This window comes from Cervus elaphus, chromosome 11 (genome assembly GCF_910594005.1).
Source record: "Cervus elaphus chromosome 11, mCerEla1.1, whole genome shotgun sequence".
NCBI lineage: Eukaryota > Metazoa > Chordata > Mammalia > Artiodactyla > Cervidae > Cervus > Cervus elaphus.
Genome location: NC_057825.1, coordinates 16,744,810 through 16,763,686, shown reverse-complemented (window position 1 = coordinate 16,763,686; position 18,877 = coordinate 16,744,810). Strand labels below are relative to the sequence as shown.

General features: G+C 47.6%; 1 protein-coding gene across 1 annotated transcript; it reads left to right on the top strand.

Annotated features, from left to right (window-relative positions):
* The first annotated feature begins 1,382 nt into the window (after positions 1-1,382).
* On the top strand, positions 1,383-18,437 carry CMPK2 (cytidine/uridine monophosphate kinase 2). Its single transcript, XM_043917055.1, has 5 exons — positions 1,383-2,423; positions 3,960-4,074; positions 5,400-5,601; positions 14,806-15,039; positions 16,452-18,437. The coding sequence occupies exons 1-5, from the start codon at positions 1,755-1,757 to the stop codon at positions 16,567-16,569; spliced, it is 1,338 nt and encodes a 445-aa protein (XP_043772990.1). The 5' UTR covers positions 1,383-1,754; the 3' UTR covers positions 16,570-18,437.
* The last annotated feature ends 440 nt before the right edge of the window (positions 18,438-18,877 follow it).

Sequence of the window (18,877 nt, the reverse complement as noted above, 5' to 3'; positions counted from 1 at the left end):
GGACATAAAACAAGGTGCAAAAACTTCATGGTCTAAAGATATTAAAATCATAGAAGAAGCCATAAAATCATCTGACTTTTTAAATGAATAAGGCCACACTATTCGTTTATTCTGGAGTAGGGAATGGCAACCCACTCCAGTATTCCTGCCCAGAGAATCCCATGGACAGAGAGACTGAGAGAGAGAGAGAGAGAATCCCATGGACAGAGCCTGGTGGGCTACAGTCCATAGGGCCGCAGAATCCAACAGGACTGAAGTGACTGAGCACACTGGTTCATTCAAAGCCCCCTGAAGTGTCTTCCCAGCTCCCAGCTTCTCTGCCCCACAGTCACAAGATAGGTCACTGCAGGAAAGTTTGTCCAATCAAACATCCACCCAAGCAGGATCCATCATTCTCTGTCCTAGGCATTTGAAATTGAGCTAAACAATAAGACAGATTTCTTTTTCCCTTTATCAGTGAAGACATAGTGTCTCCAGTCGTCAACACAAGGTTACCACTGACTGAGCCCAGATCCTACGATGTCACTGAGGTTACACTCTCCTGGTAGGAAAGTGGACAGGAAAACCTGGGTGAAGAGAAGATATGATGGGGGTGGTCATGGAAAAGAGGTAAAGAGAAGTTCTCTGGAGGATGCACTAGGGTCCTGAAGAACAGAAAGAACTTTGTACTTTTCCTGTGTTCTTAACCTCCACACTCTTGACAACCTGCTCTCTCGATGTGCAAAAGTCAAATTGTTCATACAGAACTAAACACATCTTAATCTCAGAATTATTACTTGCCTATTAACCCATACTTCACATGAACTAGCTCATACTTATTAAAAAGGGGTTTGCTCTCAGAATTAAACCTAGTCCCACTCTAAATGCACATGGATTAAATCATAATTATTTGCTTTCCCTTTATCTACCGTTTTCCATCCTTGTTTCTAATCCTGGGGTCTGCTTAGCAATTATTTTCAAAGATACCAGCGAAGGAGTACAAACAAACGAAAACATCCAAATAATCTTCTAATTGCTGCTTTTCTATGGAAAGAGTGCTAGCTGATGAAGGCGCTGTCAGGCCACCTCACTGCTGTCTCATTGGACCTGCGTGCAAGACTTGGGCGTCTGTAAGGCAACTTGGAGGGGCCAACCTGGGGACACTTCTCAGTCTGAGAGGCAACGAAAGGAGGGAGATGATTCTAAAAAGGGAAAAGCATATGTAAAGCGGACGGAAAGCGCTCAGCGGCTCCCAGCACCGGAGTCTGGGCGCGGGCGCGGCTGGGGAAGGCGGTCGGAGCGCCGCGCTGGGTCCGGAGCCGTCGCCGGGTCTGCGGGGCGAGCCCGGGGGAGGCGTCGGCGCTGCAGCCGGACGGGGAAGAGCCGGTGAGCGTGGTGGCGCGGGGTTCGGGGGGGACCCCGATGGAAACACACACACGCGCGCGCGCGCGCGTCCCGTACCCGGGCACAAGCAACAGAGGAGGAATTATTCAATCGGGGGCCTAGGGCCACCGGCCCGCCTCCCATCGTGGGTCCCGATCAGAGGCGGCCCGGCGCCCCGGCCACTGCGGTTGCCCCTCCGGCCCCTCCGGGAGGCGGTCTGCTTGCGGCGCGCCCTCGCGGTCGGACGGAGGCGGAGGCGAGACCGGGGAAGTCGCCCCATCCCGGGCCCCGCCCACTTCCCGGCGCCGCTTCGCTTTCGCTTCCCCCGCGGTGCCGCCCGCCGGTCCCCGGTTTCGTTTCCCCAGCGTGCGGGGCGGCACCGGGAGGCGCCCATGGCCTTCGGCCGCCACCCGCGCGCGCGGCGATTGCTCGCGCGCCTCTCGAGCCGGCGGCGCGGGGCCTGCGCTCTGGCCATGGAGCCGCCGCGCTGCTTCGCGCTGGAGCTGCCGGGCTGCACCCTGGCGCACTTCGCGGTGGGCGAGCAGGCCCCGGGCGCGCGCCCCGACCCCCGCGTGGCCGCGCTCCTGGGCCCCCCGGGCCGCAGCTACTCGCTGAGCGTGCCGGGGACTGGGGGCGCGGGGGCCCGGGTGCGCGCGGCCCGGCTTCATCAGCACCTGCGGCAGCAGCTGCGGCGCGGCCCCTTCCAGCGGTGCGAGCTACGCCGGCTGCTGGGCTACCGCCCGGACGGCGGCGCCGGGGCCCTGCAGCACGGCTTCCTGCTCCGCGACCCCCGCGACAGCCCCGACACCCGGCAAGCGCTGCTGGCGCTGCTGGACGCCTGCCCCGAGGCCCCGCGCCCGCGCCTGGCCGAGTTCTCCGGCGACCCGCTCTGCCAGCTGTGGCGGCGCCCCTGGGAGCGGCGGGACGGCCGGGGCTGGCGGCAGCTGGGCGGCGAGCGCGTGGGGCCCGCGCCGGAGCCCAAGCTACACCCGGTGGTGCCCGACCTGCCCAGCGCCGGGGTCTTCCCGCACCGGGAGGCCGCCCGCGCCGTCTTGGAGGCGGTAAGAAGTCAGGTCCCTTCCCAGCGCTCAGGGACCCCCCGCAGCAGGGACGTGGAGGCAGTGGGCTCTCCCGGGGCGGGGGCTGGCCTGTCCCGACCTCTTCTGCCTCTTTACTCCTGTTAGCAGATAGGGTGGTGAAGGCAGCCGCTGTGCCAGCCGCTGTTTAGACCCGGGGGTCGTTCCGGATTCTTGCCCGCCAGGACCCCCAACCCAACTGGATGTCAGTGGGAAGCTGACATCTAAGCAGGAGCCGTGGGGTGCCCGGGAGGGGAGGGGAGAGGCGGCTGGCTGTGCGCAAGAGCTGTGCCATCTCAGAAGCAGTTATCAGGTTCTAGGAGGTCGGAGTGTAGAGAAGAAGGCTTGAGTTTGGGGGTTGGAGAAAGTTAGACTTCAGTGGTGCCCGCCTGCTTGCTGGCAGCTACTTATTTCGTGTGTAACACACCTGCCTCGCGGTGTTAGGACAAAGAATCAGAGGTGCTTGGTGCGGGATGGCTGACATTCTGGCCGCAGCCTATAGGCAGGTACTGAGGCTGGACTCTTGTATCTTAGATACATTTTAGGAACTCGGGATTATTTCTGAGCGCTTACAATTGCAAAACCTGGGTTTGGATCCAGACGCTGGTATTTATTGAGCTTCCCAGGTGGTGCTGCTGGTAAAGAACTCACCTGCCAATGCAGGAGACTTGAGAGACTCCGATTGGATCCCTGGGTTGGGAAGATTCCCTGGAGGAGGGCTTGGCAACCCACTCCAGTATTCTTGCCTGGAGAATCCCATGGACAGGGGAGCCTGACCGGCTACAGTCCACAGGGTCGCAGAGTTGGGCACGACTGAAGCAACTTAGCAGGCACTGGTATTTATGACCTGTGTCACTTTCAATGAATTTCTTAAGCGTTTCTTTGCCTTGGTTTCCCTAATCTGTAGATGGGGTTAATAACAATAGCGCTCTCGTAGAGTTGTCTTGAAGAGGGGCCAAGTTGATACTCCCAACGCACTTAGAATATTGCCTTGCTCAGAGAAAGCACATAAGAAAAGAACACGCCTGGGCCTCTCTGTTAGAGATGCTGAGTACACAGTGAGGTCAGGAACAGGTCAGAACCTTGAAGCCCAGAGACCCGCAGCAGTTGGCACTCTGCTGAGCCCTTGAGCGCTCAGGACCAGACAGGGTGCTGACTGCTTTCCTTGAAGCCTCCAGTGGTGCTGATTCCACATGTTTGTGACCCAGGGTCCATGGTCCACTGCCACCGCGAGACGCTGCTCTGCAGTCAGGCATCTCTCCCGTCCTTCCTCCTCTGGGGGAGGCTGGTCCGTGAGAATTCCAGGCCGAGTGGTCCCGACACTTACTGCCTGTTTGAGCCTCCACTGCATCATAAAATAAACCGATCCTGCCCTTTCTGAGGTTCAAAATGCTTTGCACTTTGGCATAGTGCCAAACACAACTCTGCCTTATCTGCCCCGGGCAGTCTTCTCAGCAGTTAGACGTAGCTGCTGCCCCGGCCCCGTGGCCCCGCTGCTGACGTGTGGATATTGCTTTCCAGTGCACGTCCTTCATTCCTGAAGCCCAGGCAGTGCTCGACCTGGTGGACCAGTGCCCAGAGCAGGTCCAGAAAGGAAGGTTCCCCGTTATTGTCATTGAGGGCCTGGATGCCACAGGTAAGAAGATGTCACCTGCTGGTACTAGGCAGTGAGATTAACAGATCAGTTGCAGAAATAGACAGGTCTCAGCAAGCAAAACTTATTGAGGGTTCAACTCATAAGCCTCCTGTGAGCCTCTGTTGTGTGCCAGGGACGGAGTGAAGCTGGCTTGGGATGAAATATGGATAACTTCCAGGGGAGCTGAGCCTCGGGTGCCCCGGTGAACACAGGGGAATGCAACCCCCTTGGTGTGGGAGAGGAGGGGTGGGTCATGGTCTGGCAGAGCTTGGAGGGGTGGATCCCTGGATTGGATTTTTAGCAGGACAGGCGCTGGTCGGGTGAGGAAGGTGGGAGAGATCCTCCAGACAAGAAATGGCAGCGTGCAGGCAGTTGGAGTCTTGGAGTGGCCCAGTGCGGCCAGGAACCGCGGGAGCAAAGTTTGGGAAAACTAGGGAGTGGAGGGGAGAAGACTTCAAAGCTGCCACACAGGCGTCAGAATGCAAGAGATGTGCCCACACTTGGCCCAGAACACAGCAGCAGGAGGAGGGTGGCCCAAGGGCAGGGCAGACCCGGGAGAGCCAGTGTTGTGAGGCTCCGTGGGAGGCTATCTCTTTCTGTGTCCCCTGACTGAGGAGGGGAATGAGGGCCTGGGAGCTGATGCCAGAGTTTCTCATTAGTTTGTAAACCAGTGAGGTGACCATTTTGTTTTGGCTCAGACTGTAAAGAATTTGCCTGCAATGCAGGAGACCTGGGTTCCATCCCTGGGTGGGGAAGATGCCCTGGAGGAGGGAAAGGCTACCCACTCCAGTATTCTGGCCTGGAGAATCCCTGTGGTCAGAGGAGCCTGGCGGGCTACAGTCCATGGGGTTGAAAAGAGTTGGACATGGCTGAGCAACTGAACACAACATACATTCTATTAATAGCACTTCCCAGGTGACGCTAGTGGTAAAGGACCCACCTGCCAATGCAGGAGACATGAGAGACATGGGTTCAATCCTTGGGTCAGTAAGATCCCCTGAATCGAACCCACCCAGGTGTTCTTGCCTAGAAAATGCCATAGTCAGAGGAGCCTGGCGGGCTACAGTCTGTGGGGTCTCTAGAGCCAGACACAACTGAAGTGACTTAGGACAGAGGTCAGATGGATTCTGTTAACACCAGTAGAGGAATCCCAAGTTCCTAAGGGTCAGCAATTTTTAAAAAAAATAAAGAATCATATTATTTAATCCACTCCTAAGTTTTATAGGTAGAAAAATTGTCTTTGCTCTTTCTGAGTTGCTGTTAACTTTGGGGAGAGATACCGTGGCCTTGGTTAAGATCTGCTGTATTTTGTATGTGACCTGCAGGTAAAACCACTGTGACCCAGTCAGTTTCAGATTCACTCAAGGCTGTTCTCTTGAAGTCACCACCCTCTTGCATCAGCCAGTGGAGGAAAATCTTTGATGATGAACCAACTATCATTAGAAGAGCTTTTTACTCTCTGGGCAATTATATTGTGGCTTCTGAAATAGCTAAAGAATCTACCAAATCTCCTGTGATTGTCGACAGGTATTTGTAATGTTGCCTTGAATTTGGCATTTTTTTCCTAATGTATGTGTGTGTGTGTGTGTGTGTGTCTGTGTGTCCGTGTAGTGTACATATGTATATGCAATTGTGTTTAAGCCAAACTATATTATGATAATAGTAGGAATAATGTCTATGATTTATTAGCCTATACCATTGGCTGGCATTTTGCCAAGAACATTCCACAGACTATCCTAAACTCTGGAACAATTACTCCTACTTGGATACTGAAACTGCTAATGAGAAACACAGGTCTTAGAAAAGTTAAGTAGCTTGCCAAAGTGAGAATGCTGGAAATGCCATGTTGGGAATATTAACAAAGGTCCCTACTTCACAAGTCGAGCTTTCAGTGACTCATTTGCTTATTGGTTTGTTCACCAAACATATATTGGGTGTTTACTCTTTGCCAAAGACTTCTTGATTTAGGGGATTCGGTGGGGAATGAGCTAGAAAATGCCTTGCTTTCATGGAGCAGACATTGTGCTGAAGGAGAAGATGACAGTCCAGCACGTGGATGTGTAAGATAATAATCAGAAAATGGTAAGTACTGTGAGAAGAGAGTGCAAGGTCGTGTGGTGGAGGAGGGCTGACCCCCCGCTAGATGTGGCTTAGTAAGGCCTGTGTGAGGAGGTGCCATTGGCCTGAGCTGTGAGTGACCCTGGAAAGACAGACGTGGAAAATTGTGGAGTAAAAACTTTGCTGGAGGGGGATGCAAGAGCAAAGTGTAGAGACAGGAAGAAGGGACCATGTTCCAGGGCTGGAAACAGGCCAGGAGAACTTCTGGACAAGTGTCTGCTATCTGGATGGATAAAAAACCAGACAGATCAGCAGTGTCTGTGGCTGTGATAAAGTGTGTGGATTTTATTCTGAGTGCAAAGGGGAGCCTTGGGAAGGTTTCATATAATAAGAGTGACATAGGGTGAGTTATATTTTAACTTCCCATAAATAAAAAAAATGCTTTTAAAGTGCCACAAAAATAGACAACAGGTACAACAAGCAAGTCGTACTAGGGTTAAAGTCACCAGGAATCGGTGAAATGAGAATTAAAATGACGATGAGGTCCCAGTTTCCTCTCATCGGGGTAGTGAGCCCTGATTGAAAAGGTCTGAGCTGGAGATGTTATGGATCAGTAGAAACACGTGTGGTGCTGGTGGGAGTGGGTACCTGCCTGGTGACGTGGGTAGCAATTTGAGAAGATGTAGCAAAGTGGAAGATTTGAGCAGATTCTTGTATCTCCTGGAGAAGTACCAAGAGAGTCTATTTCAGCTTTGTTCATAATACTGAAAACCTTGAAAAACCAATAGGCATCAGCAGAAGAAAGTAAATAAATACTGGCGTATTTATAGACTGGTGTGTCCTGTAGCTGTGTACATGAGTACGATATGTCGATGTGTCTAAGTTACAAAACCATCATTTCAAATGAAAGAAATCAAGTTACAGAAAGATGTTCAGTAGACTGCATGCAAAATAATAGGAAAAAAATACCATAGAAAGGGCTGGAGGGTGGAGGGTGGGAGGAAAGTTCAAGAGGGAGGGGACATTCGTGTGCATGCATGCATGCATGCTAAGTTGCTTCAGTCATGTCTGACTCTTGGCAACTTTGTGGACTGTAGTCCACCAGGCTCCTCTGTCCATGGGATTCTTCAGGCAAGAGTACTGGAGTGGGTTGCCATGCCCTCCTCCAGTGTGATCTTCCTGACCCAGGGATAGGACCCACATCTCTTACATCTCCTACATTGGCAAGAGGGTTCTTTACCACTTCTGCCATCCGGGAAGTTCTGGAATGTGAATACTTATGGCTAATTCACACTGTTGTAGTCTGAAACCAACACAACATGGTAAGGCAATTATCCTCCCATTAAAAATTAAAGACAAAAGGGCTGGAAAGGTGTTGACCATTCAATTTAGGAGAGTGCCGTCCCCTGGGAAGGAGAGAGATACAGTTGACAGGGAGGGCCACAAGACTTTGATAGCAGCTGAATTCATCCTAAGCTTTTCTCCCATGTACATCTTACTGTTCCTGCTGCAATGTTTCTTATTTTTGGAAAGATGAGCGATTGCATTAAAGTCTGACAAGTGTTAAGGGAAGAGAGGTAATTGTAAATGGAAGCCTCAAGGAATTTCAAGAAGTGAACACAGCCGAGGACAACCTGCACCCACGTCGTGACTTAGAACCTTACTCCACCCTGTAAGTCCTTCCTTTTCAGTCCTTCCCCTGGTGGGAACATGGCCTTGATTATCCATCCCTGGATCTTATTTGTTCTGCTTGTTCTTGAACAGTCTACACAGGCAGATAGACTTCGAGTGCCATTTGCATCTGACTTCATGCCACCTGTGAGCTTTGTCGCTGTTGCCACAGCCATTCTTTCATACAGCTTTGTTTGCCCACGTGTGTTACTAATCCTGGTTGGTTTGCCCAGAGCTCCCCAAGCCAAACCCTGAGCCTCTGTTTGCAGCAAAGAAAGACTGTATTCACCAGGTCACCAAGCTAGGAGATGGGAGAGAATCTCAGGTCCACCTTCTCCAAAGCGAGGGGCTCAGATATTTATGGGATAAAGATGCATGGTACTCTGAGGTGTGGTGAGTGAAGTGGTCACTCAGTTCTGTCCGACTCTTTGCGACCCCATGGACTGTATAGTCCATGGAATTCGCCAGGCCAGAATACTGGAGTGGGTAGCCTTTCCCTTCTCCAGGGGATCTTCCCAACCCAGGGATCAAACCCAGGTCTCCCGCATTTCAGGCAGATTCTTTACCAGCACAAGGGAAGCCTTTGTGGTCTTGAGGTGTTGGGAGCCTGGGAAAAGGTGATAGCAAGTAGGGGAAAGGTGAGGTGATGATACAGTGCAGGTATGACCAAGCATGTCCAGAGAAGGGCCACATAGTTGACATTTTTGGCCTTCTGACATCAAAAGGTAGCTGACCACTCACTACCTTGGGAGGGTCAGTGGTCCCAACCAGTCCAAAGCCTGGAGCTTGAATCGCACACCACTGACTCCACTCCAGCTTGGGCAAACATCTCAAGACTCCTAGGACCAAGATGCTATCAATAGGGGTGGAGAAGGATCTTGTTACTTATTGTTTAGGCTAAGTGATGCTTATAGAACATGCAGGGGTTTGTGAAAACAGTTAAATCAGGCTTGATCAGTCAAGGCAGGTTACAGTTTGTTATTTATTAAGCAAGTAACAGTTGAATGGACCTAGCTGATGCCGGCCCTCAGTTTCCCGTGTGTGCCTCTGTTGCCTAGAATCCCAGGAGTGGGATTGCAAGGGTGCAGGGGGCTTAGGTGTACTCACCTGGAGGAGGTGCCACAAAAAAGTGCTGAAGTGGTTGAAACTTCACAGCACCCTCCCCCCCCCACAGTGGTGTCCGAGAATTCCCTTCGACTCACATCTTGGTCAACATTTAGCATTGCTGGTCTTCCACTATAACTAGTCCAACTTTTCCACTGTTCCTGGTGGGAACGTTAGTCATTTAAAAGCTATAGCCAGAATATGGAAGCGACCCAAATGTCCATCCACAGAGGAATGGATAAAGAAGTTCAGTTCAGTTCAGTCGCTCAGTCGTGTCCAACTCTTTGCGACCCCATGGACTGCAGCACGCCAGGCTTCCCTGTCCCATCACCAGCTCCCGGAGCTTGCTCAAACTCAATGTCTATTGAGTCGGTGATGCCATAAAGATAAAGAAGATGAGCACATATATACAATAGAGTATTACTTAGCCATGAAAAGGAATGGAATTGGGTCATTTGTAGAGACGTGGATGGGCCTAAAGAGTGAAGTAAGTCAGAAAGAGAAAAACAAATATTGTATATTAGTGCATCTAGAAAAATGGTACAGATGGCCCAATTTGCAGGGCCTGCAGATGTAGAGAACGGACGTGTGGACAAAAAGTGGGGGAAGAGGGGTGGGAGGAATTGGGAAATTGCGATTGACAGGTACATGTAAACACGACCATGTGTAAAATGGATGCGTAGTGGGAAGCTGCGTTATAGCTCAGGGAGCTCGGCTCGGTGCCCTGTGATGACCTAGAGGGGTGAGACGCAGGAGAGGTCCAAAAGGGAGGGGATATATGTGTATATATGTATATAGTTGATTCACATCCTTGTACAGCAGAAGCTAGCATAGTATTCTGAAGCAATTATACTGCAATTTTAAATAAAAGCTAATTGCCACACCTGGAAATAGAACTTCTACCTCTTCACATGTCTTTCTCCATGCAAAAGAGACAGATACCTGCATATCTGAAATTTCATAAAGAGATCACTCTGTATATTGAGAATGAAGTGTGAGGTGGTGATTGAGGGGGAGAGATGAAAACAGTAGAAATTAGTTAGCAGGCCTTCACTGTCGTCTCAGCTCTAGTACCAGTGGGTACTTTTGACTGTGGGGATGGCAAGATAGCTATTTCAGAGTCGGCAAGTCCCAAAGGGTCCTAGAGGAAGGGAAAGGCTTTGCTTTCTACTGTGGGACTTCATCACCTGTGGGATGTTTTCAGCCTGTTGTTAAAGTGTCCGGATTTACTGCACTGATATCTTTTTTGTGATACAGTCCCCTTTATCTTGCAGAGAAAGACTAGGCTTTTCCTAATGAAGTGTGACTCCACGAAGCATATTATTTCCTGAGATGTCCCCAGACGAGTAGCACTGGCTCCTGCATGGAGGCAGACGCTTGTTCTTGACACCCTAATTCCTTATCTGTTCCCTGCTGACCAGAATTTGAAAAAGAATAGATACATGTAACTGAATCACCTTGCTGTACTCCTGAAACTAACATAGCATAGTTAACTAACTCTCAGTTCAGTTCAGTCGCTCAGTCGTGTCCGACTCTTTGCGACCCCATGAATCGCAGCACGCCAGGCCTCCCTGTCCATCACCAACTCCCAGAGTTGACTCAAACTCATGCCCATCGAGTCGGTGATGCCATCCAGCCATCTCATCCTCTGTCGTCCCCTTCTCCTCCTGCTCCTAATCCCTCCCAGCATCAGGGTCTTTTCCAATGAATCAACTCTTCGCATGAGGTGGCCAAAGTACTGGAGTTTCAGCTTCAGCTTCAGTCCTTCCAATGAACACCCAGGACTGATCTCCTCAACTTTACTCCAGTGGGAAAAAAAAAAAAAAAAAGATTCGTGATGAATATCCAATGAGTTGATGTAGGCGGACATGCATTGAAAACAACAAATTGCTATTAAAATATAAAGCATTATTATATAAGCAATGTATAAGACGTCAGCAAATTGCATCTGATTTGAACTAATGTGGTTTCCCTGATGGCAGGAATGGAGAAAACTAAATAATAAAGAGACTGAAATTGATGGCCAGAGGCTGTGATTATTTAAAATGAGCTGCAGTGTTGTCAGTGAGAGGACTCTGGCTTTGCAAAACAGGGCCCCCATTCTTCCCTGATTTTTCTTCTTTGTGTCTGTGAATTGTCTGCAATTTTGGTCTTTAAAGAGATAATACTAGATCACCTTGTCAGATGAGAAGAAAAGAGCAGTTATTTGTCCTCTGAGTGGATTTTGTTCATGTTTAAAGATTTTAACGAAATCCATTTTAGACAACACCATCATCTAGCTGAAAAAATAAGGGAGATGGAGTAATTTTTGATGGTGACTGTGGTTAAGGTTGGCAACTTAATCACCCTTATTACCTTTAAAAATCTATTCTTGCTGATGGTTTTGCTAGAATAAAGAAGGCTTTTTACATTTAGATGGTATCAGCCTCTATATTCATAGCTGAGTATTTAATTTGGTGAACTAGGAGAATGTGCAAAATGCAGTGCAAATTGTAGTTCTGTTGCCAAGAAGGAGAAAACCTGGACCTGCGTGGATTTATTCAGCTGGGGAGACAAGATGTGTCTGGTAGAAAAAGTGAGAATACAAGTTTGTAAGTGATTAGGAGTCTGGTAAGCAATACACAGGGCTTCACTAGTGTCTCAGAGGTAAAGAATCCTCCTGCCAATGGAGGAGACATAAGATACACGGGTCCTATCCCTGGTCAAGATCCCCTGGAGGAGGAAATAGCAACTCACTGCAGTATTCTTGCCTGGGAAATCGCATGGACAGAGGAACCTGGCGAGCTACAGTTAATGGGGTCGAAAAGAGTCTGACTGACTTAATGGGGTCGAAAAGAGTCTGACTGACTTAGCAACTAAACAACAGCAACAAAATTGATACACATGAATGGCCCCAGGCAGAATTCAAGCATGCAGCAGCTACAGTGGCCATGCTTTTTGGAGGTGGAAAGGGACTCTGAACGATGAATGACATTAGAATTGATCAACTCCCAAATTAATTTTTTTACATTTATTCTTTTTAGTACTCTCGGTATTGTTGTCGTAATGCGAAATGATGCAGCTTTTGTTTTAACTGGTGCCCAGTAAGAATTAAATATTTTCTTATAATGACAGTGTGTTACATTTTTTATAAGCACTTGAATATTTTTGTAAAAACTATAGGGAAAAAAACAAAGCTTTCATGACTTTCATTTTCCAGACAAGAAATTTAAGACTCGTCTATATCCACAAAACGAGTAGGTGGCAGAGATTAAAACAACACACAGCTTTGATAAAGGACAAGCATGTCCTTTGCACTGTGTAAAGTAGTTCAGATCTAAAGTGATTAACAGTCTGGGATTTAATTTTTTTATTTTTTAATTTTTTTTTCAGTCTGGGATTTTAAAACATTGCATGCAGTGAGTGGAAAGGCCAGACAAGGATGGGGCCGTGGGGCCTCTGTACAGTGGGATGTTTATTAACTGTTTCATAAATATTTGTGAAGGTTTAAATGTTTTTGTAGTTCTTTGATACTGGATTTGGAGTTTTGCATTTTGTCACTTAAAATTGGAATATGACAAAAACAGGGCAAGAGTGTAGTAAAGGATACCAATTAATAAAATGATTCTAATTATTGTTTTTCAGTCTTTTAAGTTGTGTTCGACTCTCTGCCACCCCATGGACTGCAGCTTGCCAGACTTCCCTGTCCTTCACTATCTCCCATTGGCTTCCTTGGTGTCTTAGACCATAAAGAATCTGCCTGCAATGCAGGAGACCTGGGTTCAATCCCTAGGTTGGGAAGATGCCCTGGAGGAGGGCATGGCTACCTATTCCAGTATTCTTGCCTGGAGAATTCCATGGACAGAGGAGACTGGTGGGCTACAGTTCATGGGTTCACAAAGAGTTGGACATGACTGAGTGACTAACACTTTCACCTTCTCCCAGAGTTTGCTGAAATTCATGTCCATTGAGTCGATGATGCTATCTAACCAATCTCATCCTCTGCCGACCCCTTCTCCTCCTGCCTTCAGTCTTTCCCAGCATCAAGGTCTTTTTCCAATGAGTCAGCTCTTCAAATCAGGTGGCCAAAGTATTGGAGCTTCAGCTTCAGCATCAGTCCTTCCAATGAATACTCAGGGTTGGTTTTCTTTAGCATTGATTGGTTTAATCCTAATGCAGTCTTTCATATATCCAATAAAACATTATTCATTACATACTTATTGTGTGCCAGACACTTGTTTCAGGCTTTAGGATATAGAGATGACTAAAAAATGATTTCTCTAATGGAGGAGACAAAAAAGATCTTGTAAATGGCTAGGTCTGACTTAGAATGAATCCTTCAACAGAGTTGAGTAGGAAAGGGTTGAGAACCCAGAGGGAGGAACAGTGAATTCTGTCTGGGGTCTCCTCTGAGTGAGATTCCCTTTTCTGTTATGGTTTATCACAGGGTGTTGAATATAGTTCTCTGTGCTATATAGCTGGGCCTTGTTGTTTATCCATTCTGTATATAATAACTTACATCTGTTAACCTCAACCTCCCACTCGATTCATCCCTCAGCTACCCCTCCCCCCCTTGGCAATCACTAGTCTGTTCTCTGTGTTTGTTTCAGTATCTTAGATTCATTTGTGTCATATTTTAGATGCTGCATAATAAGTGACATCATACGCATTTGTCTATCTCTGACTTATGTCACTTAGTATAATAATCTCTAGGTTATCCATGTTGCTGCAAATGACATTATTTCATTCTTTTTCATGGCTGAGTAATATTCCATCATGTATATGGACCCCCACCTTCTTTATACATTTCTCTGTTGATGGACACTTAGGTTGCTTCCGTGTCTTCTCAACAGGTTCTGTTTTAACACACCATAGGAACTGAATGGGCCTGTGGATTTTTATTTGACCAGCACACAATATTAAATACCAACAGACTACCAAACAAATCTACTGAAACAATAGAAACAGTGACAGACTTTATTTTCTTGGGCTCCAAAATCACCGCAGATGGTGACTGCAGCCATGAAATTAAAAGACGCTGGCTCCTTGGAAGAAAAGTTATGACCATCCTAGACAGCATATTAAAAAGCAGAGACATTACCTTACTGACCAAGGTCCATTTAGTCAAAGCTATGGTTTTTCCAGTAGTCATATATGGATGTTAGAGTTGGACTATAAAGAAAACTGAGCCCTGAAGAATTGGTGCTTTTGAACTGAGGTGTTGGAAAAGACTCTTGAGAGTCCCTTGGACTGCAAGGAGATCCAACCAGTCCATCCTAAAGAAAATCAGTCCTGAATATTCATTGGAAGGACTGATGCTGAAGCTGAAGCTCCAATACTTTGGCCACCTGATGTGAAGAACTGACTCACTTTAAAAGACCCTGATGCTGGGAAAGATTGAAGGTGGGAGGAGAAGGGGATGACAGAGTATGAGATGGTTGGATGGCATCACCAACTCAATGGACTTGAGTTTGAGCAAACTCTGGGAGTTGGTGGTGGACAGGAAAGCCTGGCATGCTACAGTCCATGGGGTTGCAAAGAGTCAGACACGACTGAAAGACTGGACTGAACTGAACTGAACTAACTAGATCTACATCCTCTGCCATCATGCCTTCAAAAAAGAAAGCATCCTGCAGGGCCAAAGCAACAGAGTAGTCTTGCCACACATGCAATTTCAGCTGAGAAAATGGAGCTCTGAGAAGTGTGCACCAGATTCTTATTGTGGTTACTGATTCTAACTAATTTTTACATGTTATAAATATGTTAAAAAATAGAATTTTGTTTTATCTCTTTAATGTGTACAGCACTAGGACAAGTTCAGCAGAGCCATCCCTGGTTTGACATCCTCAGCGGCTGATTTCTAGGTGTTGCCTTGATTTCCTCTGCAGACGGGGAACTCACTACCCTTTTCCTTCTCAGGTACTGGCACAGCACGGCCACCTATGCCATAGCCACCGAGGTGAGTGGGGGCCTCCAGCACCTGCCCCCTGTCCATCACCCTATATACCAGTGGCCCAGGGACCTGCTCAAACCCGACCTGGTCCTGCTGCTCACTGTGAGCCCTGAGGAGAGGATGCAGAGGATTGAGGGCCGAGGCATGGAGAAGACCAGAGAGGAGGCTGAGCTGGAGACCGACAGCATATTTCGTCAAAAGTAGGTGTCCTGATGTGATGTGAGGGGCAGGGGTCTCTGGCTGTGATGATGACCCAGAAATAGCACTGACTCCAGCAGAATGGAGGAGATGACATGGCTCCCATTTTCCAAACCAGCGAGGCAATATCCTCCTAGTTAGAGTCACCCCTTCCCCTGGGACAGCTCCCTGGGGCTCCAGCGAGGTTGTTCTGTAGCCAGGGTATACCTTCCTCCTAGTCCTGGCTGTGCTGGCGGCAGGGTGAACCTGAGTGAGACAACACGCCTTTCTGGGCAGTTGTAACAGGATGCGCATGAGCACTGTCTGATGATCACAGCGTGAGTCTTACCTGCTAGGGGATCCCTGTGTGTCAGGCATTTATTTCTGATGCTCTGTAACCCTTGCAAGGACAATATGAGCCATGTTTTACAGCTTCCAAAACTGATGCTCAAAACGTTAAGTGATATGTCTAGCACAGGAGACATAAGAGACCCGGGTTCAATCCCTGGGTTGCGAAGATCCTCTGGAGGAGGGCCTGGCAACCCACTCCAGTATTCTTGCCTGGAGAATCCCCAGGGATGGAGGAGCCTGGCAGGCTGCAGTCCATCGGGTCGCAAAGAGTCGGACACAACTGAGCGACTAACAGTTACTTCCTTACTTAACCATAAGTTTGTTTTCCACATCTCTGATTCTTTCTGTTTTGTAAATAGGTTCCTTGGAACTGTTTTTTTTTAAGATCCGACATTTAAGTGATATATGATATTTGTCTTTCCTTGTCTGACTTGCTTTGCTCAGTGTGATAGTCTCTAGGTCCATCCGTCCACGTCACTGCAGATGGCATTGTTTCATTCCTTTTTATGACTGAGTCTGGGTACTCGTTTTAACCACAAAGCTCTAGAGTTTTGGTCACATGATCATCCCTGGGCATTCTGCACACACAAAGGCTGGTTAACACCAGAAGGGGAGGTGGAATTCTGTGCAATTGCAGAAGAGTCCTAAGTGAAGACAGTGTGCATGCCAAGGACCTCTGGCTTGTGCAGAATCCCTCAGGGTGCGGACTCCTGAGAAAATTGCCACTGGGAAACTTAATCTCTTCGAGCGTCTGCACCTTTCTTTGCCAAATGGGGATAAATGACAATGGTTCTACTCCTAAAGTTACTCTGGAGTATAAAATGAGAAGAATATGCAGAATGCTAAGGCTTGGCAGTACTAGGCGTTCAGTAAAGGTTAGCTATAAAATATTATTAATTTTTCATTTATTAAACTAGATGTGTCAAATGTTTCCTGTGCACAACAAGTTGCCTAGGGTTGGGGGAGTGAGCTCAGCCAGATGGGGACCTGGCTTCAAGCTGTTTGTATTACGGTAGGAAAACAACATTTGCACGAAGGGCTGTGTTAACACATGGGCTGACTCTTTCATTCTGCCTGTCTCCAGGGTAGAAGTGTGCTACCAGCGGATGGAGAACCCCGGCTGCCACGTGGTGGATGCCAGCCCGTCACGAGAAAAGGTCCTCCAGATGGTGTTAAGTGTAATCCAAAATAATTGCAATTAATTGTAGTTACTCCGGGCCAGGTGACACATTTTACTAAACCTGCTGCTGTTTGATCCATCTAAACCCACAACTGGTTGTGCGGTTGCGTAAAGCGTGTTGTGTATCAGAAGAGTGGACATTTCAGTTTTACCTAAACTGTTGTTCTCCTGACCAAAGGACCCATGTGGCTTCCATCTGCCAAGTATAATGAGCGTTCGCTTGGAACGCGTTCTTAAACTACACCCCCACCAAGTCCTTCCAAGGTGTGTCTCCTCTAGAAAGTGCAAGGTGGACAGAAGCGACCGAGAAGTTTGTCCAGATCCACGGAAGTCCCCCCAGCACCTGCCGTGTCTCTGCAGGCTTGTGTCCCGAAGAACGTGCATGCATGTCCCAGCTGTCAGAACCCATCTCGGAGTGGGGGACTCTGAGCAAGAAATGTCTGGCTTGTGTCTGAGGCTTCTGGCCCCTAAACGAGTCCTCTTGGTTAGCTCTGCAAAGTCAAACGCAGGGGAGGCCACCCCAAGAGGCTCTGACTACAAACACACCGAGAGTCCTTGGATTCTGTTCTGCTGATTTACATTCCTCTCCTTTCCTCCAAAAACATTTCTTTGGATGGAAGGAGTGGTCTGCACCGAGCTAGGTGCAATAGGGGCTTCCCTGGTGGTGCTAGTGGTAAAGAGCCCACCTACCAATGCAGGAAACTTTAAAGACGCTGGTTCACTCCCTGGGTCTGGAAGATCCCATGGAGGAGAGCATGGCAACCCACTCCTGTATTCTTGCCTGGAGAATCCCATGGACAGAGGAGCCTGGCGGGCTACAGCCCATGGGTTTGCAAGAGTCGGACATGAATGAAGCGACTGATGCGTTAAACGGAGCCAATCCAGTCATGCATTAATACTGAAGTGTACATCTTGTTTGTCCTCAGTGTAGGGGGTGCGTTTTACTAATCAGAATCAAAGCCAAGAAGCTGAATGTAACACTGCTATATGTTTTTATTAGACAGATGCCATTTATCCTACTGAGTAAGCACAGTGGATCCTGGAATGGGATTTCTCAATGAATTATCTTGCACTTGAATGTCTTATGAGTGTACATGCATTTGGTATTGAGATTTGTTTGGCTAGAAGGAAAAAAATAGCTGAGAAAACAGAAACTTACTAGTCTTGTGGCCTTGGGTGAGTCACTTAACATCATGTAACTTGATCTAAAAAGTGACAGTAATTCTTTGTTTTTCTTAAGGCATTGGGTGAACTATGTGATTACTTAAAATTCCTTCCAGTTCTAAGATAGATTGAATCTGTGAATTACTTTAGGGGAATGGCTCAAGAAGACATCTCCTCAGAAAAATTTAAGGCATTATCAGGTATGGACTCTTAAATTTTAATAAAGTTTATATTAGCTATCTCTTATTATTTTTCAAAAGAACTGTAGGTAATTTATGCACAGTATATGTACATGTATGGGCTTCCTCAGTGGCTCGGCGTTAAAGATTCCATCTGCAATGCAGGAGCCACAGATGCGAGTTTGGTCCCTGGGTCAGAAAGATCCCCTGGAGGAGAAAATGACAACCCACTCCAGCCTGCTTGCCTTGGAGAATCCTGTGGACAGAGGAGCCTGGCGGGCTCTAGTCCATGGGGTCAGGAAGAGCTGGGCAGGACTAAAGTCACTGAACATGCACACATGTACATATATAAATATTTAATTTTAGGTAAATATTTTTTAAAGCTGATAAATCACGCTTGGGTGAAGATATGGTATCTAATTATGCTGTTGGTGTTATTGACTTCAAACATTTTCAAAAGCATATGCTGGCACCTAGAAACACAAACATTTAATGCTTTCTGTATGTACCTTGCCAATGAATAAACTTGCTGTGGTTTTCTAAGCTATTCTGTTGTCACAGAGTGTGTGGGTTTTCCTGAAAGGGATCCCCCAGTATGCCTCTTGTAAGGGAGGGGATTTGGGGTTAAAGAAGTGAAAAGATGTGAATTTGTGGTCAGAATGCTTTCAGAGGAAGAGGAAGGCATTTTTGTTTCTTTTTAAATGTCATTTCAAGAAAGTGTAATCCCTTCCTCATTGCACAATCCCTCCCTTCCTCTTTAACATTTAAGAGATTTAGTCCTCTAATCTAATAATTCTTCATCCATTTGTCTTTATATGCTGAAAGGGGTAAGATCACTGAATATGAGATAGCACCTCCTGCCCGGAAAACGATGGTGAGGAATCATCTGTTTGATTTTGTTTCATTAACACTTTCGTTTTTGTTCCTGAAATAGACCTGAGTGTCCCATATATTTATTCTTCATCTCTGCCACAGTAATAGAACTTT

What these genes read in the sequence shown, in the direction of transcription:
- CMPK2 (XM_043917055.1), top strand. Translation starts at nt 1,755, where the DNA reads ATGGCCTTCGGCCGCCACCCGCGCGCGCGGCGATTGCTCGCGCGCCTC. An exon ending in TGAGGGCCTGGATGCCACAG is followed by an intron (nt 4,075 to 5,399) that starts GTAAGAAGATGT and finishes TGTGACCTGCAG; the next exon opens with GTAAAACCACTGTGACCCAG. An exon ending in TCTCCTGTGATTGTCGACAG is followed by an intron (nt 5,602 to 14,805) that starts GTATTTGTAATG and finishes TTTCCTTCTCAG; the next exon opens with GTACTGGCACAGCACGGCCA.